The sequence below is a fragment of the Spermophilus citellus genome (assembly GCF_964194105.1).
Source record: "Spermophilus citellus genome assembly, chromosome: 9".
NCBI classification, from domain to species: domain Eukaryota; kingdom Metazoa; phylum Chordata; class Mammalia; order Rodentia; family Sciuridae; genus Spermophilus; species Spermophilus citellus.
In genome coordinates, this window is record NC_138191.1 from 126,297,147 (window position 1) to 126,321,524 (window position 24,378).

The following is a 24,378-nucleotide window of genomic DNA, read 5'->3' on the forward strand; positions in this document are numbered from 1 at the left end:
CGCCAGCACCACCATGCCTGGGAGAGTCCCAGAAAATTTGGGAGAGCACCCAGGTTCAATTTCCAGTATAGGAGGAAGGAAAGAGAGGAACGACTTGAAGGAGAATGAATGTAAGTTAATGCAAGTGCCCGCAGATAAATTTTTTACTCACTGCAGGTGTCTTCATTAGTATTTCCACATTGATTTTTTTTCTTTTTTTGGAATCGGGGAATGAACTCGGGAGCACTTGGCCACTGAGCCACATACCCAATCCCCATTTTGTATTTTATTTAGAGACAGGGTGTCACTGAGTTGCTTAAAGATTTATTTTAGATCATAGTTTCAGCAGTTTATATTTTATTTATTTAATTTTATGTGCTGCTGAGGATCGAACCCAGGGCCTCGCACGTGCTAGGTGAGCGCTCTACCGCTGAGCCACAATCGCAGTCCCTCGTGCTTCACTTTTTCTGAGGCTGGCTTTGAACTCGCGATTCTTCTGCCTCAGCCTCCCGAGCTGCTGGAATTACAGGTTTGCGCCATCGCGCTGGCTTCCACACTGAACTTTAGACCATACCATTTAGCAAAGTTTGCGTTGCATCTCCTGTGACATGACTGTATCATACATTTTATAAATTTTAAAATTTATCTCAGTTCCATGTCCAGCCAGTTGGGGTGAGAAGGTCTTTGCTTGGGATTTTAAATCCTTTAGTTAATTCATAAAATTTTCTTACTAGTCGTTAGTTTCTGTTTTCTGGGTCAGATGTATCAGTGTTTTGGTCCGTTTCTTTCTTTGGTCGCTTTCAGCCTAATTTGTCATCTAAAGTTAGGCTGTCGATGATGCCATTCCAAGCCTTTGGGGCAACACTAGAACGAGCCTCCAATATTGAAATAAATGAGGTATTTATAAAGGAAGATCTTTATCTGGAGCGCCTTCTCCAAATTTATTAGGCAGAAACACTGGAAAGTGCGATGCAAAAACAAGCTGGTAGGATTATTACAGACGGAAATTCCAAACAATTTGAGAGTGAAGAGAATAAGGATTAGTGATTAAAATAACTGCAAGGGTGTTGTGAGATGGAGAAAGTTTGCACACTACTAAGTTCTAATATAAGACCGCTGTGGGGACTCTAGGCAGGGGACGCGGGTGAGAGTGATGAGGCTTCTGCCAGCTCTTCTCGTCCTTGGCATTCCAGGGCTGGGGCTAGTACCTTCGCCGATGCGCAGTCTGCTCTGCCACCCTGCACGTTCCACGAGCCCAAGCACGGAGCTCACCTTCCCTGGGCTTCCGGGAGCCACATCGCGCCCACCTGCAGCAGCATCTCCGGCGCGCAGGCGCAGAGGTCAGCGCTCTCGGCCCTCGTCCGAAGCTAGGTTCTGCGCAGGCGCAGCACCTTTGACCAGCCCCCAGCCGCGCTTCGTTCCTCAAGTGAGACGGGAGAGGCCGCCCCGCGCGTCGCGTTTTTTGGCCGGCGACTGCGGCGCGCAGCCTGACGCGACGGATTGCGTCACTTCCGCCCCCTCCCGGGAGGCGGCGCTGGGCCGGTGGCAAGCCCCCGGAGGGAGCCGCAGTAGTACGACGGAAGATGGCGACGAGCGGCGGCGAAGAGGCGGCGGCAGCGGCGCCGGCGCCCGGGGCCCCGGCAACGGGGGCGGACACGACCCCGGGCTGGGAGGTAGCGGTGCGGCCCCTGCTGTCCGCGTCCTACTCCGCCTTCGAGATGAAGGAGTTGCCGCAGCTGGTGGCCTCAGTCATCGAGAGGTACCGGGCGGCGGCCCCGGCGGGGCGGCGCAGGGGGGAGGGGAGGGGAGCCGGAGCGTCTGGACCCGCTTCCCCGGCCGCCTCCTGCTCTTGGGGACCCCCGCCCCAGCCGCGGCCTCGGGCGCCTCGGCCCTGGAGGCCAGGGCTTGCCTCCGCTTCCCTCCGCCGCCTAGGGAAGCCATCTGTGCCTCAATTTCCCCTCCAGAGCAAAACTTTTAAGGCGGCCTCGCGGGAGGGCGTGGTCGCACTCGTTGAAGTGACTTTGAGATGTATCGCGCCCCAAGTGAAACGTCCCGGGGATGCCCCCGTGCTAAGGTCAAGGTTGGGATGAGTTTGCATTTCTCGCCTGCACTCATCCTTCTAGCCTGGGCCGGAGCGTAGCCCGCCCGAGGTTTAAATTGGAGATCTACCACATAATTTTATAACGGTCTCCCTGTGGTGCTCTAATCACCAGAGGCACGTGTTATTTCTGTGACTGAAGCCACTAGTTTCCACCGATGACTTTCTTTTTACTTTGCATTTCTTGCACATTTCTGCTGTAACGGGTGTTTGATTAGGAACATCGCAGTCTGAGAGTCTGAGAGATCATTTTCCCGGAGGAGTGAGTACTTCCTCTCCCATCTCTTGCAATAAAATATCTTCGGACTTTTACGTGAGACTGTTTATCGCCTTACTGTTTCATGTTTTTTTTTTTTTGTTTGTTTGTTTGTTTTGTAGAGATTCTTAGACTGCAAGAGTCATGTTCATAGGAAGGCGGTGATCTCAAGAGTGTCTACCTTTTCCTGACATACTGTACTTAGAGCGGTCTTTCATTAGTTTAATAGTAGACTTAACACTTTTAAGGCCAGTCTCACTTTCATTTTCCTAGCCAAACCTTGCTTTGGCAACTCCCTGCAGTTGCTAACTGGGTCATTTTAGCTTCTTACCAACAAGGGTATATCTAAGTGTTATCGAGGATGTTAGAAATTGCTATTGATTAATTAAGGAAGGCTCATGGTTTGACACTTGAGCTTCTTATGGTGCTTATTGTTCTTAGGCTTGTGATGTTTTGGATGCAGAATTTTAAAAATTATAATAAAGTAATTGTTGGGTTTGATAACTTCAGAGTTAAGTGGATTTTCCTTTCTAATTAGTAAGCTGTGAATGTTCTAAAGATGTAAACAAGTATCAAAGATAGCACTCTCAAATTATGTAGCTTTTTAAAAAAACTGTCTTAAACATTTGGATTAGTGGTATTTTTTTCCAGAATCATACTCATAATGTTACTAGCTGTTAACAATGTTCCACTCTTTTTACAACATTTTCTTTTATGTTTTTGTGGATCTGAACCAAGAAGGTTATAAAATCAATTGTTGACACCTCCTGTACATTCTTCTCTTCTGGGGCCAAGCCTTTTAAACTGTGTTAGTTAAACAACTCCTCCAACCTGTTGAAGGAGACAAAACCAAATTCATCAAAATAGGTTTGAATTTTGCTAGTATAGGCTTTAATGACCCATCCCACACATCCTGTATTAGCTGAGATAATGAGTAGTTGTTTGTGGTTGTAGTTATTAGTGGGACTTCTTTTTGGTTTAGAAAAGAAGTCCAAACTGATAGGTTAAGTAACAGTTTTATTGGAAGGCAAGATCTTTGAAGGCCTCATTTTTGTTTTTGTTCCTCAGTTAATTTTTGGGATGGTGGTATGGGGATTGAACTGGGGGGCACTTGACACTGAGCCACACCTCCAGCCCTATTTTGTATTTTTTATTTAGAGACAGGGTCTCACTGAATTGGTTAGCACCTCGCTCACTGTTGCTGAGGCTGGCTTTGAACTCGTGATCCTTCTGCCTCAGCCTCCCATGCCACTGGGATTACAGGTGTGTGCCACTGCGCTGGCCTCAGTTAATTTTGAACACCTGTTATTTTTTCCTCTTCATGTCCTATAAGAGAAGTATGATCATAAGAAAAATTTATGGAAGAAATATCTGACTTACAAGTTCTTTATGGTGTATACCAATTAAACATAAAATGTTAGTTTGATGTAGAGCTCAGTGTTGGTAAACTTTGGGAAGAGCCACATAATAGCAGGTCCTGTGGTCTCTGGACTGCTCAACTCTTCCATTGCAGCTATGGGCAATACTGTATATAAACGAATGGGGTGCAGCTGTGTTCAGAATCTTAGGTATGGACACTAAAATTTGAATTTCATGTGATGTTTACATGTCATAGAATATTCAATTTAAAAACCATTCTTAGATGTGAGCTGTACAAAGATAGGCAACTAGTTGGACTTGATTTGCCAGCCACACTGTGCTGATTTTTGCCTTAGAACACACAAATTTTATACCAAGCCATCAGTTTGAGAAGTTTTCTTTATTTGCCTTTCCAAAAAATGAAGAAAAGTTCTCAAATTGTGCAATTATTTCTTGCATAATGAGTTATAGCCACAGAGTGTATAGTATCAGACCAAACACTGACAGATACTGAGGTGAGTTTTGTCTTCTGGTTAATCATAGGCTTAGATGCCCAGGCTGTACTTTGCTTGTGTGATTGCCACTCCTAACTTCTGCAGTTCCCTTATTTCTATTGTTATGCTTGCCCTGTTTTTCTTCCTATCTCCTGGGACCTTCTATTTTTCTGTTGTAATTTTCTGTTCTCTGCTTCTCTTTTTGATGTTCTGGTTCCATCATATCAACTTTTACTTCCTGTCTGGCAGCCTGCTCATCTATTGAATTCTTCTCCTTTGGTTGTTGGGTATGATGGTACTTAATCTGAGAGATTCCTCAGTACTCTACCATTCTACTTCCTAGCTTTTCTTTCATGCTTTTATAGTTGAAATAGATACTTTTTGACAAGTTTGTTTGACTTCATAACCAAGTTGTGAAATGAAGGAGGAATGGATTAATATTAGCATGAATAAATTATGAAGTAAAAAGAATCATTAGGTTTTTAAAGAAAGAGATAACTGAGTTATTGACAGGGGTTCATTTTCTCTCTCTCTCTCTCTCTCTCTCTCTCTCTCTTTTTTTTTTTTTTGGTACTGGAGATTTAACCCAAGGTTGCTTCACCATTGAGTTACATCCCCAACACTTTTTTGCTTTTTGAGATGGGTGTCTCACTAAGTTGCTTAGGGCCTTGCTAATTTGATGAGGCTGACCTTAAACTTGTGATCCTCAGCCTCCCAAGCCACTGGGATTACAGGTTTGTGCCAGCATGCCTAGTAGGGGAATAACTTTTATTTCCATTGTCTATAGCTAGTATGCATTTTAGTAGTAAAGACTTAAAAATCATTTAAACAACATTACCTCTTCAGATCAGAAGTGGCTAAAACTTGTTCATTGGACCACATACTATACATGGGATTCATTAATATAATTGCTGAATGTAGAATGTAGCTTTCTGTGTTAAGGTATAGAGAAATCCTTAACTCTGTGCAAGATATGTTGGTGAACATAATTGCCATTAGACAGTCGGAGTCTTTACAGATTAAAAACAAACTGGAAAAGTAAAACAAAACAAAACACACCAAACCCCCAATCAAAACAAACCTTTTCCTTGAGCTGACCTGGCCTCTTTACTGATAAGCCTCTGACAATTTCTTCCTCCCAGATATTTGAAAAAATTTAGGGCAAAGACATCTACTTGGGAAGGGGAAGCTGTTACAACATTGTCATTAGATACTGCACAGTCATTTCTTAAAAATCTTGAAAGGGAGAATGTGATGCTGTAATGCACAAATGTGCTTTTGCATTTGTAAGCTGTGATGATTGACCTACAGGGATCAAAAAGCCCACTGTCGAAAGATGGTGTCTCATTGTGAGAATAGTTCTGTGTCTAATGATTCTATATCTTGTAAGACATTAACCATAGGTCTGTCAGTGTGTGAGGAAAGTATCTGAAAGAAAGCACTTAGATTTTTGGATAACAACAGAATATTTATCTATGTATCTATGTATGTATGAAGTATTATGAAACAAATGTAATGAATTTCTATATTAGAAGTTCAGGTATCTGATAAGGGGTAAGGGGCTTGTGGAGTTTAGTTTTTGAAACAGATATTCAATATGTTATTAAAGAGGGAGAAATGATGTGAATCTGTAGTCTTTTATTATGCCCCCTCCTTAGATTTCCATCTCATCCTAAAAAGAGGTGGATATTTCTAGACTCCAGTCAATTCTTTTTTTCACTTACACATCAAATTGGATTTCTCTGACCTGGCTGCTTAGCTGCTGTTTCCCTTTGTGCTATGCACTGCATTTATTTATCACAGAATAGAAAAGCCTCAGATTCCATGTCCATCAACAGTGTTTCAGCCTCAGTGGTGCTCTTGTTAGAATGTGTTAGAAGAGGCAGGTGTTTCAGGAAGATACCTTCGCCATCCCAAATAAAGGCATACTCACCTTTAAGTCTCCTTGTTTTCCTTCCTTTGAGTTGTATTTGCCTTCAGTTTATTCATTCTTCCCTTACCCACCTAACCTCTTGCCCTACATTTGGTGTTTTGGTGTCTGTCAGTTTATTGGGGAATGAGGGTGGGGTAGGGAAGTGTGGCAGCGCATTTTTATTAGGTGACTCATGACTCCGACACTTTCTTTAAAAATCAAGAGATCTGACAATGAAGCCATGATGACATGTGCCTGAAACCTCTGCCACTTGCTACTCTGGGGATAGTCTAGAGGATCACAAGTTCAAGCCCAGCCTGGGCAATATAGTGAGACCTTTTCTCAAAAAAGTGACAGTGCCACACACAGTGCTTTTCTACTGTCCTTCAAGTCTTTTTAAAACTAATCCTTAGTTACCCTAAACAGATTATAAGTGGAGGTCAAGAGGGCTCCATATTTCCTCTGCCATTGTTCTTCTGTTTCCTTATTGAAATAAGACTGTTGTATATTTCTAGGGGAAGAAGTTTGTTAAGTCTCAACGGGATCCACAAGTCCCCAGGTTCAGTCCTCCCCGCAAATTAAACAAAAATAATGTCCGACATTGCCAGGCACCTAAATGAGTTTATTGCTATGTTATTTAGAATGCATTTCATTACCAGAATGGGAGTGAAAGCACAGAATGAGTTCATCCTTTGGGTGGGCAGTGTTCCCCCTGGATTTGGTAAACCTGTTCAGCTGAAAAATGTGGGGGTAAGCAGCTCTGAGTTTTTAAAATAAAGCAGTGGAGGTAAATGACTCAGTAAAGCACATCAAATGATGCAGCAGGAATACCTTAGGACAGTGAATAAGAAAGGAAATGGAAGTGAAGGAAAAACTTAAGTACATAAGGGAGAAGCAAGGGGATCTAGTAGTTTTCTGCTGAGTATATGAGTTATAAATGAGCTGGTCAACAGGAATTTTGAGTGTTGCTTAGTAAACTTTTTGTTTTTGTTTTGTTTTGTGTTTTGGTGGTGTGAGGGATTGAACCCAGGAGCATTCTTCCTGTGAACTTACATGCCTAGCTATTTTTAAAAATTTTATTTTGATACAGGGTCTCACTGAGTTTCACAGGTTGACTTTCAACTTGCAATCTTTCTGCCTCCCGTGTATGTGGGATTATAGATGTGGACCACCACACCTGGTATTTCCAACTCCTTTGAGGGAATGGGGTGTTGGAATTGAACCCAGGGATGCTCAAAGTTATAGCCTCAACACTTTACTTTTTATTTTGATTTTGTGTTTTTTTTTTGTTGTTTTTTTTAAGAGAGAATTTTTATTTATTTTTTAGCTTTTTGGCTGACACAACATCTTTGTTTGTATGTGGTGCTGAGGATCGAACCCAGGCCACACGCATGCCAGGCGAGCGCGCTCCCGCTTGAGCCACATCCCCAGCCCTACTTTTTATTTTGAGACAGAGTCTTGTTAAATTGCTGAGGCTGGCTTTGAATTTACAGTTCTCCTGCTTCAGCCTCTGAAATTGCTGAGGTTACAAAGCATGTTCCACTTCATCTGCTTGTTTCTTCTGTTTTAATTATCATAACAAGTAGGGAAAAATGACCCTTGATGGACAGGAAGATCCTTGTATAATATAGGTGTTCCATATTTTTTCTCTTGATGAAGTAGCTGTTCTAAAATAAAGGACTAATCTTTGATAAATACCCACTTAATCCTTGATAAATCTCCAAATAACAAAGTCCTTGTAATGCCAGACTCTTCAGTGTTGCTTGAGGTGATTCATCATTCACATCAGCACCTTCCAAACATTGACTTGTGTTTTTGGCTTCTACGTTCATTTTGCAAGGGAATACTCTTGCTGGCAGTGAATAGAATCCTAGCTGTTTATGTTTCCCTTCCTAGGCTAATACTTCTAGCTGGGGATGAATTTACTAAGGAAATTATTGACCATATAGCTCTGCTCTTTTCATTAAATAAGATACGTTTTACTCTTTTCTTTGTTCTGTGTTTCTTGTTCTCTAGAGTAACATCTGACTTCATAGAGAAAACAGCTTCATTGTATCTAGCCTTTAGAACTAGTTGGGCTTCAGATTCTCACAGAATAGGGCCTTTCCTCAGCTAAAGATGAGGAATGTGGTTCGAAAATCACCAAATCTGTTGTGATCTAACTTTAGCTCCCTTGGGGTGGTGGTGGGGCGTGTGGAGTAGGGAAAATGTTCTCATATTCTGGTGGTGAATTTTGAATTTTTACTCAGGATTTTTTTTTTTTTTTTTTTTTAGATTCTTGGTTGTAGATGGACCTTTATTTTATGTATTTATGTATTGTTTTTAATGTGTGTGGGGCTGATGATTGAACACAGTGCCTCACACTTGCTGGGCAAGTGCTCTACCACTGAGCCACAACCTCAGCCCAGATCAGAGGATTTAACTTAATTCAAAAAAAAAAAAAAAAAAAATATATATATATATATATATATATATATATATATATATTTATTTTTATTACTTTTTCCTTAACCTTGAATTGATTCTTTTCAAGTTACTGAATTCTGGGCTGCTAGTGGTCTTCAAGATGAGTTACTTTAATCTGTATTTCCACTATCTTTTTATTTATTTATTTATTTTTTGGTTTGGTGCTGGGGTTGAACTCAGGGGTGCTTGACCATTGAGTGACATCCCTATCCCTTTTTACCTTTTATTTTGAGGCAGGGTCTTGCCACATTGCCTAGGACCTCACTAAGTTGCTGAGGCTGGATTTGAACATAACGAGTTGCTGGGATTACAGGTGTGCGCCACCATTCCCAGCTCTGCTAACCGTATCTTGAGTGTTCTGGTCTGCCCACTTTTGTTGGTCATCAATGATGTTATTAGCTTTTGGTCTTTGCCAATCAATAATATAGGATAGACTGGCATCCTGTTATATTTTTACTTGTGTATCTTTAGTTCTAAATGAGTTTGAAAATGTTTTCTGTTTATTATTCTCTGCTTCTTACTAAGCCTGATACCTTGAACAAGATACTTAATTCTATAAGCTTCACTTTCCCAATTTTTTTTTAAATGATGTTAACAACCAACAATAAAATAAATAAATAAATAAAATGATGTTAAACCCAGGGCCTCAGGCAAGTGCTCTACCACTGAGCCACATCCTCAGCTCCAAATCTTGAATATAGAGAATACTACCTACCATGTAGGGCTGCTGAAAAGGATTAAATGAAGTAATTCCTATAAAGGGATGTATGGCACATAGTAGGCACTCAGTAAATGTCGGCTGCATTGTTTTCTTTACAGTGAGTCAGAAATCCTGCACCATGAGAAGCAGTATGAGCCCTTCTACTCCTCTTTTGTTGCGCTTTCCACACACTATATTACAACAGTTTGCAGCCTCAGTAAGTATTCCACTCTTGTCACTCTCTCGAGAGCTTGTGAATAGGGGGATTGTTTATCCTCTTGTCAGATCATCCCAACAAGTTGTTAATGAGGTCTGTGTTTTAGTACTCCTAAGCTGTCCGCTGAGGAGTGGAGACTATTGTCAGCTGTGCCGGGCTCCCTTACCTAGGCCAGCGGAGTGGCCTTTAAAAGCTACTATGCTTCAGCATCCGCTTTGTAACCATTAAGTTGATCTTCCTTTCTTTCTCAATCAGAAGTATTTTACTGATTTCACACATTTAATTCCTGGTGTGTGAATTTCTAGGGGGATATTGGTACCCCCATAAATTAACTACTAACCTGTATGCACAGGTTAGACTTTGTTTCTTGTTGGTTTTGGTGAGAATGTGAATTCTCCTCTTGTGTTCTCTGGTTTATAAAAAGAGTTCATCTTCAGTTCCTCATTTTCTGAAATTTTCTACCCTCAGAGGGACCAAGCCCTATTTTATGTTATTTCTGAACTTTTGCATTTTTAGTTTATTTTTATACTAAATTGAATAGTTCTGAAGAATTCTAGTTACTTATTACTTGAATAATTGGCTAAGCAAATAAACTAAAAGGAACCGTAGAGCCATTGAATAATCTGTGTCCAGTGCTGTTTATTATATATAGGACTGACTGCTGCTGGAAAAACTACTTTAGCTTGAAGAAACTGTGTAAAAAGTCATTTAAAACTTGTGGGAAAAGAGAGGCGGTTACTCTCATGGTCAGGAGCATAAACTCAAGAGGCAGAATTCTTAATTTGAATGTGATGGGCAAGCCACTTAACTTCTCTGTATGTTAGTTTGCTTGTTTATTAGAAATGGGAGGGGAAAATAATACCTGCCTTATAGGTTTTGTCTAAGGATTAAATAAGCTAATATCATTTGAAGTACTTGGCACTTAGTGTAACATATTTCATTATCATTATTTTAATTTCCATTGAGTGTAAGATGAATGGATCTATAAGCAGTTGATGGTTATCAATGCCAAAATGCCTTTACTCCTTGGCTTGTTGGTTCTGAATAATTATTTTCATGGAATGATATTGGGAATGTTGAACATACAGAGCTCAATATTTGTTTTGTTTGGCTTATTGACTGTGAGGCTGAGCAGTCAGATTAAGTAAGGTTTATTACTTTCTCAGTTCCCCGGAATCAACTTCAGTCGGTGGCAGCAGCCTGTAAAGTCCTAATTGAGTTTTCTCTCCTGCGTCTTGAAAATCCAGATGAGGCTTGTGCTGTGTCCCAGGTGAGAGTGATGGGTCTCTTTCTGGCCCTTATTTTGAAGTAGGATTGTGATTGGTGGGTTTGATGGAAAATGGATGGCATAGAGCAGAGGCTGCTAAAACTCTGTAATTGAATAATAAATCATTTGTGGACTCTATGGTAATTATTGCAGCTAGTCAACTGTGCCCTTGTACTGTGAACACAGCCATAGACAATATGTAAATGAACGAATATGGCTGCATTCCGTTAAACTTTATTTAAAAAAAAAAACAGGAAATGGGCTGAATTGGGGCTGTAGTTTATCAACCTTTGGTGGATAGGACTGTGGAATCTTTTTCAAGGATTGCAAATTTATATACTTATAGGGGCCAGGCAGGTAATAGAACATGAGTGAAATGTGCTGGTTGACAAGGTTGGAGGCGCCAGTGAAAGGAACCAAATGTTATTTGGCTCTGTCTGATTATTGCCATGTAGAAATGGGGGCTCCAAGTGGTTATATCTTGTGAATTGTTGAGAGCTGTAAGAATTCTGGATTTGTATGTGAAACCTTCCATTTTATAAAAACTTAACCATAACTTCAAATTGGGAAAAAATAATTACTGTGAGAATAAGACAAATCTGCAGGCCAGGTAGTGTCTGAGGACCATCAGCTTTGCATCTCTGCTTTTTTTTTTTCCTTCCCCCCAAATTGCAGTTCTTTATGTGAACGTAAATTTGGCCCTGTGCCAGTTGGAATTCCCAAAAAGAGTAGAATCTCCTGAAAGACATATTTGAATTTGTTTTCTTTTCAGAAACACTTGATTCTCCTAATCAAGGGCCTGTGCACTGGTTGTAGCCGACTAGATAGAACAGAAATTATCACATTTACAGCAATGATGAAATCTGCCAAGCTGCCACAAACAGTGAAGACACTTTCAGATGGTACGTGTTCCTTCTCCAGACCTGGTTCACGGCCACCTCCTTGGCCAGCTTTGCCTTTTGGTGGCACTCTGCTGATCCCCCTTTTTTTGTTCTTGCTGTATTACAGTGGAAGATCAGAAAGAACTGGCCTCACCAGTAAGCCCTGAGCTGAGGCAGAAGGAGGTACAGATGAATTTTTTGAATCAGCTGACCTCAGTTTTTAACCCTAGAACTGTAGCTTCACCACCTATCAGTCCACAGGCTCTGGTGAGTTCCTTCAGCCAAATATCCTCATCTCTGGGATTTGATAAGGTGGTAATACTGGAACAAAAATAACTATGTATTTTGTATTTGTGATATAAGGTGATAGTCACATACCACATATAACATTTTGGTCAAGGATGGACCATATGGTCCTGAGAAGTTATATCGTCTAGTGACCTCATAGCCATCTTAGTTTAAGTATACTCTGAGATTTTATACAATGACACAGTTGTCCAATGATACATTTTTTAGAATGTGTTCCCTCTGTTAAGCCATTGCATGACCGCACATGCCTATGGTAGAATAAAATAATACAAAACAATGAAAGTAAAATTCATGCCAATTGATTCTGTCTCAGTTATTACTATTTTTTTTTTTGAGAGAGGAGAGAGAGAGAATTTTTTTTTAATATTTATTTTTAGTTCTCGGCGGACACAACATCTTTGTTGGTATGTGGTGCTGAGGATCGAACCCGGGCCGCACGCATGCCAGGCGAGTGCGCTACCGCTTGAGCCACATCCCCAGCCCAGTTATTACTATTTTTAAAAAATATTTTTTAAATTGTAGTTGGACACAATGCCTTTATTTATTTTTATGTGGTGCTGAGGATTTTACCCAGTGCTTTGCACATGCTAGCCGAGCGCTCTACCGCTGAGCCACAACCCCAGCCCCAGTTATTACTATTTTGATGATCATTCTTTTAGGCACTTTTCTTTCTTTTTTTTTAATATTTATTTTTTAGTTTTAGGTGGACACAATATCTTTATTTTATTATTTTTTTTATGTGGTGCTGAGGATCGAACCCAGTGCCTCACACATGCCAGGTGAGCGTGCTACCACTTGAACCACATCCCAAGCCCTTCTAGGCATTTTTCAATGCATAAAAACCATATAGAAGCTGGGTATAGTGGTTCATGCCCATAATCCTAGTGACTGGGATGCTGAGGTGGGAGGATTGCTAGTTTGAAGCCAGGCTCAGTAATTTAGTGAGATACTCAGCAAGATCCTGTCTCCAAAAAAAAAAAAAAAAAAAAGAACTGGGAATGTGATAAAGTGCCCCTGGGTTTAGTCCCCAGGGCGGGGGGCGGGGGGCGGGGGGGGGGGAGGACCATGTACAATTTTCTGTAAAAGGCATCACTCTAGCTGGGCATGTTGGTGCACACGTGTAATCCTAGCAGTTTGGGAGGCTGAGGCAAGAGGATTGTAAGTTCAAGGGCAGCCTAAGCAACTTGGTAAGGCTTTAAAGAATTTAGTGAAATTCTGTTTCAAAATTTAAAAAAGTAAAATAAAAAGGGCTAGCAATGTAACCAGTGACAAATTTTCCCTGGGCTCAATCCCCAGTCCTCCCCCCTTCACCCCCAAAAAAAGGCATCACTCTGTGTTAGCTATAGAATAGATATTTTCCCCTCCTCTTGGGAAAATATCTCTATTTTTTCCAATATCAGTGAGGAATTTCCCCCCCTCATCATAAGAGAGTCTGAGTATCCCTTGAATTGCTGTTCAATTTTCATTTTGTACAGCAGGGCAGATTGAGGTGAACAGGTGGTAGTGTCTTGATAGACCTGTGTTGTTTTTCAGGTGGAAGGAGAAACTGATGAGCAGTCATCCACAGATCAAGCCTCTGCTGTCAAAACCAAGAATGTGTTTATAGCTCAGAATGTGGCTAGTCTTCAAGAGCTTGGTAAGACATTTGCTGCTGTTGGAAAATGATTTCTGTGCTTACAAAAACTCTTTAAGCATGCTTCTTCCATGTGGACAAAACAGACATCAAACAGAGTTTTGAGGTTGTGCGTTTTCATAATGCAGGTGGCTCAGAGAAGCTACTGCGTGTGTGTTTGAACCTGCCGTATTTCCTACGCTACATCAATCGGTTCCAGGATGCAGTATCAGCCAATTCCTTCTTTATCATGCCTGCAACGGTTGCAGATGCCACAGCTGTTCGTAATGGGTAAGGTGCTCCTCCAAGCTGTGCTTTACATTCTAATCAAAAGAGGTATACTTCTAGCCAAGTGCTGTGGCACACGCCTGTAATCCCAGAGGCTTGGGAGGCTGAGGCAGGAAGATTATGAGTTCAAAGCCAGCCTCAGCAACGGTAAGGTGCTCAGGCTGAGTGCCTCTGTGTTCAATCCCTGGTACACCCCCCACCCCCAAAAAAGAGCTACCTGTTTCATTTTTATGGCATGCTTTTTTTTTTTTTTAACCAAATTATAGAAGCAAGCAGTTCCAGAAGATTCCTCTGATCTTCTTTGATTTTTCTCTGTTATGTTCCAGTTTTCATTCTCTGGTGATTGATGTAACTATGGCATTGGATGCTCTTTCTCTACCTGTGTTGGAACCTCTTAATCCTTGTCGTCTACAAGAAGTGACAGTCCTCAGCCTAAGTTGTCTATATGCAGGTGAGAAGTTATGATGTTTGGTCTTATTTTCTTAAACACAGATATAATTTCAGGAAACCGTGAGAAGCCTGAGTACTTGTCCCCCTTAGCTTGTTCCTTCTCCTAGAGAATCTCTAATTTAGTCACATGTAAGTGAAATAAAGTTTCAGTAGGAATCTTTGTAAAGGACCCTATTTAACTGCTGGCATTGTGTTATATGCACATTCGATTTCATAAGTATCTACTGCATGAAGAACAAAATGACAAGGACTTTGGAGATATCAAGATGAATAGTATATCATCCTTGCCTATAAGGATTCTATACCTGAGATTTATAGAATATAAATCTCAAGGGAGATTGAATCTTGCTGTGGGACCAGGTTTGAAGGAGACTGTGGGACAGAAGGGATCTGTTTATGTTGATAAATGTGAAGAATGTTATTTATGTTTCCATAAAATCCCTTCTTCCTGTTGACCAGGGTGTCTTGGAAGCAGGGCCTGACAGCTGGTGTTTATTCTTTGAAGTTAATGTTAAAGTGACTTTTTAACTCAAATCACTGATCCTTGGTTTTAAGTCTTGGACATACCATAGCCCTGGTATGTCTTTGAAGGTATAGCAATTTCAGAAATTCACTTGGTTCTGCAGGTGAGGGTTTGTGCAGAAAGTCTTGGAAAATAGACCTGGGGAACATCAAGAAATTGCTGAGCTCGGTTGGTTCATCTCCCTACCTACTTTTTTTTTTTTTTTTCGGTAGTACCCAGGCTTGAACCCAGGGGCATTTAACCACTGAGTCACTGCCACATCCCTTTTTTAAAATTTTTCATTTTGAGACAGGACCTCCCTAAGTTGCTTAGGGCCTTGCTAAATTGCTGAGGCTGGCTTTAAACTTGTGATCCTCCTGCCTCAGTCTCCCGAATTGCTGGGATTATAGGTATGAATCACTGCTCTCCGCCCCATCTCCCCACATTCTTTGAACAGCTTTAGTTAGAGCATCTTTGTTCAAACAGAAACATAAAGATAAAAGCATCTGTGTTTTAGAGGGTATTACTAAAAAACTTTTTTTTTTATGTCAATGAAAGAGGTGAGGAGAAATTTCTATGGAATTTTAGAAGTAGTAGAATTTGTTTTAGTTGATGAAGGCAGTAGTCTCCAAGGAGTTCTGATATTGTTTCTTAAAAGACAGATAGGGGCTGGGGTTGTGGCTCAGCGGCAGAGTGCTTGCCCAGCGTGTGCAAGGCACGGGGTTTGATTCTCAGCACTGCATATAAATGAATAAAACAAAGGTCCATTGATAACTAAAAAAATAAAAAAAAATTTAAAAAAGAAGACAGATAGGATTTCACCGTGGCTACGCCTAGGCAGAGGCAAAACAGGACCGAAAGAATTCTGGAATTTGGGAGGACATACTGCATTGCATGCATGTGTGTAAAGTCTGTGGATTTTGTGGGTACTGGTGGGGGTTGTATAGATGGACCAAAAGGAGGCTCATGTAAAAACACAGACTAAGTCATTTGGACCATATCCTATAGATAGTAGACAACAGGTTCTGGAGTGTGTGAGCCTATGAGTTATATTTTATAGGAAGAACATTTAGACAGTGGAATACTGGATATTTTGGTCTGGGGAAGTATTGGAGGCAGGAAGATGGATTAGGAGGAATTTGCAGTTCATTTAGGCAAGACACATTTAGGGCCTGAGCTAAAGAAGAAGCCTTAAGAATAGAAAGCTAAAGAGGCATGTGAGATTTGATCTTATATCTAATTTGAGGTTTATCAATTTAGATTTTCAGTGAATTTCTTGATTATCACATGGATCTAAATACATTTAGTCAATACGTAACTAAAATTGATAAGGATTAAAGCTTTCTTTTTTTTTGGTATTGGAAATTGAACCCCAGAGGCACTTTACCACTGAGCCACATCCCCAGTCCTTTTTTCCCCCCTGGCTGAACATGGTGTAGAGTCACACCAGTAGTGTAATCATATGTGTATATAGGGCCCAGTCCTTTTTATTTTTTGAGATGGGGTCTCAAACTTCTAACTTGTAATTCTCCTGTCTTAGTCTCCTGAGTCATTGGGATTACCGGCAGTGAGCCACTGCCTCCAGCAGTGACAAGTTTCTTAAAAATTCATGGTTGGTTTATATATCTCAGATTTAGTTTATTATTGAAAATTGATCCTTTGGGATTGATTTAAGGAGAGAGATAGATTTAGCTTGGATGCTTTTGAGAAATACCATGTAAAGCTCAAGGGTTTTTTTGTTCATAATCTTTTTTTTTAAAAAAATATTTATTTATTTATTTATTTAGTTCTCGGCGGACACAACATCTTTGTTTGTATGTGGTGCTGAGGATCGAACCCGGGCCGCACGCATGCCAGGCGAGCGCGCTACCGCTTGAGCCACATCCCCAGCCCTTTGTTCATAATCTTAAATTTTTTAATATATATATATTTAGTTATAGATGAACACAATACCTTGTATTTTATTTATTTTTATGTGGTGCTGAGGATCGAACCCAGGGTCTCACATATGCTAGCCAGTCGGTCTAACACTGAGCCCCAGGCTCCAAATCTTAAATTTAATTTTTTTTTCATTAAAAAAGTTACCCAGATTTTAGCTAGGTGTGTTAATTAATACTTGTTTGTAGTCACAGCTATTTAGGAGACTGAGGGTAGGAGGATCACTTGAGTTCAGGAATTTAAGGCTATTCTGCGCAATATAGCAAGATCCTGTCTCAAAAACAAGTGTAAGACAGAAAAGTCAGATTTTTGTTTAAAGTACTTTTAGTTAACAGAAAACTTGAATAGATTATATGGAGTTCTCATATACCTCCTTTCCCCTTGCATAGTTTCCCCTGTTAACATCTGAAATAAGTATGATAGATTTGTTATCATTAATGAATCAGTTTGACACAGTGTAAGTAAAGTCTTTAGTCCTGTAGGGTTCCCTATTTGTGTTGTGTAGTTCTGTGACTTTTGACAAATTTATAATGTTAATGTATCCATCATTATCATATCATACAGAGTAGTTTCACTGTTCAGAATATCCCCTGTGCTTCACCTATTTAACTTTTACCCTCTTTTCCAACCCTTGGTAGCCATTGACCTTTTTATCATTTCTGTTGTATGTCCTTTCTCAGAGTGGCATGTAGTCAAAATCATACAGTATGTAGCCTTTTCAGACTGGCTTCTTTTACTTGGTAAAATGCATTTAAGGTTCCTTCATGTCTTTTCTGGTTTAATAGCTCATCTTTTTTTGTTGTTGACTTATGTTCTATTGTATGGATGCAGCACAGTTTGTTTATCATTTCCCCATTGATGGACATCTTGTTTGCTTCCATTTGTAGGCAGTTATGAGTACAGCTGCAATGTGCAGGGTTTTTTTGTGTGTGTGTGTGTGTTGGGGGGGTGCAAGTTTTCTGTTCATTTGGGTAAATAGGAGTGTGATCGTTGGATTTTATGGTGTGACTATGTTTATTATGGTCTTGCCCTTATGGAGTTTCTTTTCTTTTTTTTTAATATTAATTATTTAGTTATAGACAAACGCAATATATTTATTTTTATTTTCATGTGGTGCTGAGGATCGAGCCCAGTGCCTCACACATGGTAGGCGAGCGCTCTACATCTAAACCATGACCCCCGCCCATGGAGTTTATTTTCAATACTCAGTCATGGAATTGAGATATGTTTTATCTTTCAGTTTTGGAATCTCTGCTTGTTCTTTTTCAGGTGTGAGTGTGGCAACCTGTATGGCCATCCTTCATGTGGGTAGTGCCCAGCAAGTACGGACAGGGTCCACAAGCTCCAAAGAAGACGACTATGAAAGTGATGCAGCTACAATTGTCCAGAAATGTGTAAGCCAAGCTTTGGGTACAGGGAATCCTGATCATTCAGATGAGGGGCAAGCCAGTTCCTTTTCCTCAACAGGGACAAGGGTTGGGATATTCTCTATATTCCTTTCCTTGTGTAGTAGGTCTAAGGCTGATTTCCTTGGCATATTGGCTTGCAAAGATGTGTCCCTTTGTTGGCTCTTTAGGAAACCTGCAACTTTGTGGTAGTAGTGGGCTTTATGAAAGATTATTCATTCATTCAGCAAATCATTTGTGGGCCTATTAGGTGTTCATATACTTTCTTTTCTTTTTTCTTTTCTGGTACTGAGGATTGAACTCAGGGATGCTCTGCCACTGAGCTACATCCCCAGTTGTTTTTATTTTTTATCTTGAGACAGGGTCTACATTGATGAGGCCAGCCTCAAACTTACGATCTTCCTGCCTCAGCCTCCTGAGTTAGTAGAGGCACACAATAAATGAGATGCTTTCAGATAGTGATAATTGCATATGAGGAATGAATGGTGATCGAAAGCCATCTGATGCAGGCTTGGTGTGCTACTTTAGATTGGGTGGAGGGAATACCCCTGAGAAAGAAATGTAAAAAGAAAAAAAATAGATAAACTAAATGTAAGACTAGGTGTGGTGGCACATGCTTGTAATCTCAGCAGCTGAAGAGGCTGAGGCAGGAGGATGGTGAGTTCAAAGCCAGCCTCAGCAATGGTGAGGTGCTAAGCAACTCAGAGAGACCCTATCTCTAAATAAAATACAAAATAGGGCTGGGGATGTGGCTCAGTGCCCTGAGTTCAATCTGGTATCTGCCTGCTCCCGCCAAAAATAAAAAAAAGACAAAAATCTAAATGTAAATTAGACTTCAGCTCCATGTGAAAATCAAGCAATGTATGGTGGGATAATTTAATTGAAAAATGGCCTGTGGATATTTAACTCTTCAAGTTAAATTAATTAAGGTTAAGATTTGGTATCTATAATGAAATATGTCACCTTGCTGAGATTTTTTTTTTTGTGTGTTTGATACTGAACAGCTTGAAATCTATGACATGATTGGGCAAGCGATAAGCAATTCCCGCCGGGCTGGTGGTGAGGTAAGAAAGCATGTCTCTAATGGGTTCCTGTCTTATAGTCTATAAGATATGAATTCTTCTCCATGTTAATGTTTTGTGCCTTCTTTAACAGCACTACCAGAACTTCCAGTTGCTAGGCGCATGGTGTTTGTTGAACAGCCTTTTCCTTATACTGAACCTCAGTCCTACCGCATTGGCTGATAAGGGGAAAGAGAAAGACCCGTTGGCTGCCCTCCGAGTCAGAGACATCCTTTCTCGTACAAAAGAAGGAGTAGGCTCTCCCAAACTGGGGCCTGGCAAAGGGTATGTGTCTGTTCCTGTGACTGCCACTCTTGTTCTGTTATGCTATCTCATTGGTTGAGGGGCTGCTCTAACTTCTCTCCTCTCTGAATTAGAGTTTGTGTGTATGTGTGTTGGAATTGAGCCCAGAGCCTTGCACATACCAATCACTTGCTCTACCACTGAGCTGCACTTGCAGCCTCTCCTAACCTTTCCAACAGAAAGATGCAATTTCCTACATGGTTTGAATTTAACAATAAAGATAAAGCTCGTGGTCCACTAGCTCTGCATTATAGCTGTGTGATTTTGATAAGTCACTGGTTTCCTTTGACCCTGTTTTCTTATCTGTCAGATGGAAAAATATCTGTAATGTGTATTTTAGAATTATTTTCAAGTTCAACTGAAAAAAAAAAAGTGCTTGTGTTGTAAAATGGCTCTCTTGATTTAGAGTGAGTGTTCAATCACCTGTTTAACCTGTGGGGTGAGGATGTCGTCCGCACATTCTGGAGTGCTTCCTGGAACATTTGTCACTGTTGCCACCCTTTCTTGAAAGGAGGAGATATGACTCATGTGCTGTTCAAAGTTTAGTTTTTAAGCCCAGGCATTTCTAGATTTTATGTATTCTTTTAGTGTCTACCATGTACTCCGCTCTATTATACAGAGTTTGGAGGATATAGCATTTAAACAAGCAGTGCCTTTGCCTTTATGACATTTGTTTTCTAACAACTGGAGAAACAGTGAACAAATATACCATTAAGTAAAGTGTCATATGTAAGTGTTGTGGAGGGAAAGAAGCCAGAGTAGGGATTAATGAATGACTGTTCTTTTAATTGAGATGGAACTGGAAAGGACTCTGAAGATGGTATGGTACATGGAGACCATATATGAAGTGACAGGGTGAACCCTGTAGATATTTGAGGTAGAGTTGTTCAGATTCCAGGCAGAGGTGTGACTGGCAGTTTTGAGGATCACAAGGTCATTGTGACTAGATTGGAGAAATTAACTCAAGAAAGTGGTAGAAAATTAGGTCACAGAGATTGCCAGTGGCCAAATAATATAGGGACAAGTGCTGTCTGAGGGGTTTCATCAGGAGAGATGTGACCTGATTTATTGGTGATCTGAGGACCTAGCTGCTATGTGAAGATGAGACTTCAAGAGCATAGAAGGAAGGAGAACTGCAGGAAGCTAGTTATTATTCTATGTGATTTGTTAATGATGGGCAGTATTTTACTAAGTAATTATATCATAATTGACTAATTTCCTTAGTGGTTTATACTTAGATTGTGTCAGATTTATTGTTCTGATAATTTTTCCCCCCTTTTTTAAGTATTAGGCATTGAACCCAAGGGATCTCTTACCACTGAGCTATACCCACAGTCCTTTTTCTTTGAGACAGTATCTTGCTAAATTGCCAAGGCTGGACTTGAGTTTGTGATTCATCTGCCTCAGTTTCCTGAGTTGCTGGGATTACAGTCATGAGCCACCATGCCCAGGAATAAATCATGCTTCTTGATAAACCTCCTGAAATGTAAATCTTTTTTGGTGGTACTGGGATTGAACCCAGGGCCTTGTGCATGCAAGGCAGGCATTCTACCAACTGAGCTATATCCCCAGCATCTGAAATGTAAGTTTTTGGGAACTTGTTTAGCTGTCTCCTTGGAGTAAATTCTTAGAAGTTCAATTATGATGATAAAGGACACAAATATTTTAAATTTTAAAATATTTTGCCAAAAAAAAAAAAATTAGGGAGCCGAGATCTGGAGAGAAAAGAAAAAAAAAATGTTTATATCTTTGATTACTAGTGTGGTTTTCTTTCTTTTCACTGATTTATTGGTCATTTGGGTTTCTTTTGTATACTGCCTTATGTCCTTTGCTTCAGTTTTCCTCTTTGGTTTTCTCTTTTTTTCTTATTAATTTACATGGCTTGTTATATATTTGATAAGTAAACTCTTTGTTATGTGGACATTTTGGGCATATAGAAGGTTTTATTCAAATGTTATATAAAACTTTTTATTCTCTTTGGTTTGTTCCCAGATATTTTACATAAGTTGGTAATTTTAATCTTTTTCTTCCCAAAAAGAAGGATTCTTTAAAAGTCCAGTTAACACTTAAATGTTGGTATTTTTATATGACCATCATGGCTTTGAATTGGGAGTTTAAATTCCAAAAATCTATGGATTTGAGTTTCTTCTAGTCCAGGAATTCTTGCCATCATGCCTGCAGATCCTTTTGCAGTCCATGGATGGGCTTCAAGAGACTGTGTTTCTGTTTTAATGCCAATTTTTTGTGTATGTACAATTTTTTGGAGTGTGGGGGAGGTCCACAGAGCCTCCAAGGGATCTAAGATGCCAGAATGACAAGATATACCATTTTAGAGACTGTAATTGATTGTTAATTATGTAAAGGTTGTGTTTTGATTTTTCTTTGTGTAGGCATCAGGGATTTGGAGTACTCTCAGTGATATTGGCAAACCATGCCATCAAGCTGTTAACATCTCTATTTCAAGACCTGCAAGTGGAGGCTCTTTATAAGGTAAGGAGGTTATTCTCTTGGAATCAGCATATCAAGTGCTAGTTCCACTTTGGGGTCAGCTAGCTTGATCTATTAACACAGGTTATTTTTTTTTTCTGGCTAAGTCATATCATTAATTTCCCTTTGATATTGATATTTTCAGGGTTGGGATACAGATGGTCCCCCTGCTGTCTTGAACATTATGGCCCAGAGCTCTTCTATACAAAGGATTCAGCGGCTCATTGACTCTGTCCCACTGACGAACCTGCTCTTGACATTGCTCTCAACTTCTTACAGAAAGGTGAGTGGAAATCAAACCATTGCTATTTTGGAAGAACTTATATACCCTTCTCAAAATGAATAGGATTCACTATACACTATCATCTTTAAAAACCCAAATTGTGGTAATAGTTTTGAAAAGGAGAGGTTTTTTTTTTTGTTTGTTTTTTTTTGTTTTGTTTTTTTGTTTTTTGGTACCACAGATTGAACCCAGAGGCTCTTTACCACTGAGCTGCCCTGTTTTTATATTTCTTATTTTGAGACAGAGTCTTGCTAAGAGGCTGAGGCTGGTCTTGAACTTGTGATCTTTCCTTCTCAGCCTCCCAGGTCACTGAGATTACAGGCGTGTGCTATGCCTAACTTCAACTTAACTTTATGTAATTTAATTAGACCATATCTGTTATTGCCACCAACTGTCCCTTGAGGTCCCACCATTTGCATGGGCGCTGTAGCTACAGAAATACCTATTTGCCAAATACAAGCTGTTCCCTATATCTTTTCCTTCTTAGAACATCTATTCATTAGTCAACTAAGTCATGTGAGAGTAGAGACCACATATTCCCTAACATTACTGGGCATGATCCTCAGAGCAGGAACAGACCAGAAGGTCTAATACTCTTGGATTAAAAAAAATGACATATGGAGAAAATGCTTCATGTGGTGAATAACATTAAGTAGAATGGCCCTGTTTTTGTAATTGCCAATTACGGAAATCTCGTCGTTCTAGGCATGTGTCCTGCAGCGGCAGAGGAAGGGTTCCATGAGCAGTGATGCCAGCGCCTCCACCGACTCCAACACCTACTATGAGGATGACTTCAGTAGCACAGAGGAGGACAGCAGCCAAGGTACAGGCCTCTCCTTTTCTCTCCCAGCTTAGTTATAGAGTGCAGCAGATTATATAGTTCCTTGATTACCATTTTGTTTTCACTTGGCCTGGTTTCAACCTTGCTTTTATGTGCTATCAACGATAACATGATATTTAACAAGAGCAAGTTGAGCATTGAAGAATGAATGAGGAATGCTACTCTCAGCTAAGCTCACATTGTGCCTTTTCCGCCAAAATCTGTGTTGACCCCTGTTATGTGACCTCTGCTTACAGCTTTCTTAGTGCAACTCTAAATGTCACATCTGAGGTACTTGCTTTGGCTGTTGTTCATAGGTTTGTAGTGGGGCAATTCAGGGGAGGAACTGGAGAGTCTGATGAACAACAGGCCTGATAGTCCCTTCTGCCTTGCTCTCCACCGCTAAGTCTATGAGAGCAGTGGGAGATATCAAGAGAGGTGTGATTCTTAGGGTTTACATTTGATAAGACAAATATAAATTTCCTCTTGTAAAATATTTGACTTGTTACCAGTAAAATAAAGCAAAATTGGGACTGGAGTTGTATGTAGCTCAATGGAAGAGCGCTTGCCTAGCATGTGTGAGGCACTGGCTTTGATTCTCAGCACCACATTTAAATAAATAAAAAATAAAGGTCCATCACAACTAAAAAATATTTAAAAAAAAAATCAAAATTATTTCTCCTTGTTGGGCTCCTCTTAAAAAATTTAGTGTTATTGAGATATAACTTACATACTATAAAATACTCTCATTTTATGTATACCTTTAGAGAAGTTTTGACAAATTTGTGTACTTTGTAGCCACTTCTATGATCAGGATATCCTTGTGATTTTTGATTTAGAAGAAAAATGTTTTTTTGTTGCTTTCTCTTTCTCTATTCAGATGATGACAGTGAACCTATTTTGGGCCAGTGGTTTGAGGAGACCATCTCCCCCAGTAAAGAAAAAGTGGCACCTCCACCCCCTCCCCCACCCCCTCCACTGGAGAGCTCTCCTAGAGTTAAAAGCCCCAGTAAGCAGGCCCCTGGTGAGAAGGGCAATATTTTGGCTAGTCGCAAAGATCCTGAGTTGGTAAGAGTGGATTTTTGAGGTTTAGTGGGAGGGGATTTGAGTGGAATGATTGTGATAATCAGGTCATTTGAACTAAAAAAACAGGTTAGATGACTAGCATTTAAATATAGTTTTGCTTAGAATTTATGTGTATTAATTATGTTTCATTAAATAATTTGTACTTCTGGTATTGTTTCTCTGATGGATAGTTATTAGCACAGCCTGTAGAATAGACAGAACTGG

General features: G+C 40.2%; 1 protein-coding gene across 11 annotated transcripts in view; it reads left to right on the top strand.

The window, feature by feature from the left end:
* The first annotated feature begins 1,490 nt into the window (after positions 1 to 1,490).
* UBR4 (ubiquitin protein ligase E3 component n-recognin 4) overlaps positions 1,491 to 24,378 on the top strand; it is a 128,723-nt gene continuing 105,835 nt past the window's right edge. For 8 of the 11 annotated variants that reach the window (XM_081308067.1, XM_081308073.1, XM_081308070.1 and 5 more), the window contains exons 1-15: positions 1,492 to 1,738; positions 9,384 to 9,481; positions 10,648 to 10,751; positions 11,521 to 11,650; positions 11,757 to 11,896; positions 13,472 to 13,574; positions 13,700 to 13,841; positions 14,165 to 14,289; positions 17,998 to 18,122; positions 19,139 to 19,198; positions 19,290 to 19,480; positions 21,889 to 21,988; positions 22,131 to 22,268; positions 22,974 to 23,091; positions 23,969 to 24,156. In XM_081308067.1, the coding sequence (XP_081164193.1) occupies positions 1,563 to 1,738; positions 9,384 to 9,481; positions 10,648 to 10,751; positions 11,521 to 11,650; positions 11,757 to 11,896; positions 13,472 to 13,574; positions 13,700 to 13,841; positions 14,165 to 14,289; positions 17,998 to 18,122; positions 19,139 to 19,198; positions 19,290 to 19,480; positions 21,889 to 21,988; positions 22,131 to 22,268; positions 22,974 to 23,091; positions 23,969 to 24,156 (1,938 nt within the window). In that variant the 5' untranslated portion in view covers positions 1,492 to 1,562. Of the gene's footprint in view, positions 1,739 to 9,383; positions 9,482 to 10,647; positions 10,752 to 11,520; positions 11,651 to 11,756; positions 11,897 to 13,471; positions 13,575 to 13,699; positions 13,842 to 14,164; positions 14,290 to 17,997; positions 18,123 to 19,138; positions 19,199 to 19,289; positions 19,481 to 21,888; positions 21,989 to 22,130; positions 22,269 to 22,973; positions 23,092 to 23,968; positions 24,157 to 24,378 lie in introns of all 11 variants that reach the window. The other 3 variants (XM_081308072.1, XM_081308071.1, XM_081308074.1) reach the window with 1 other exon arrangement.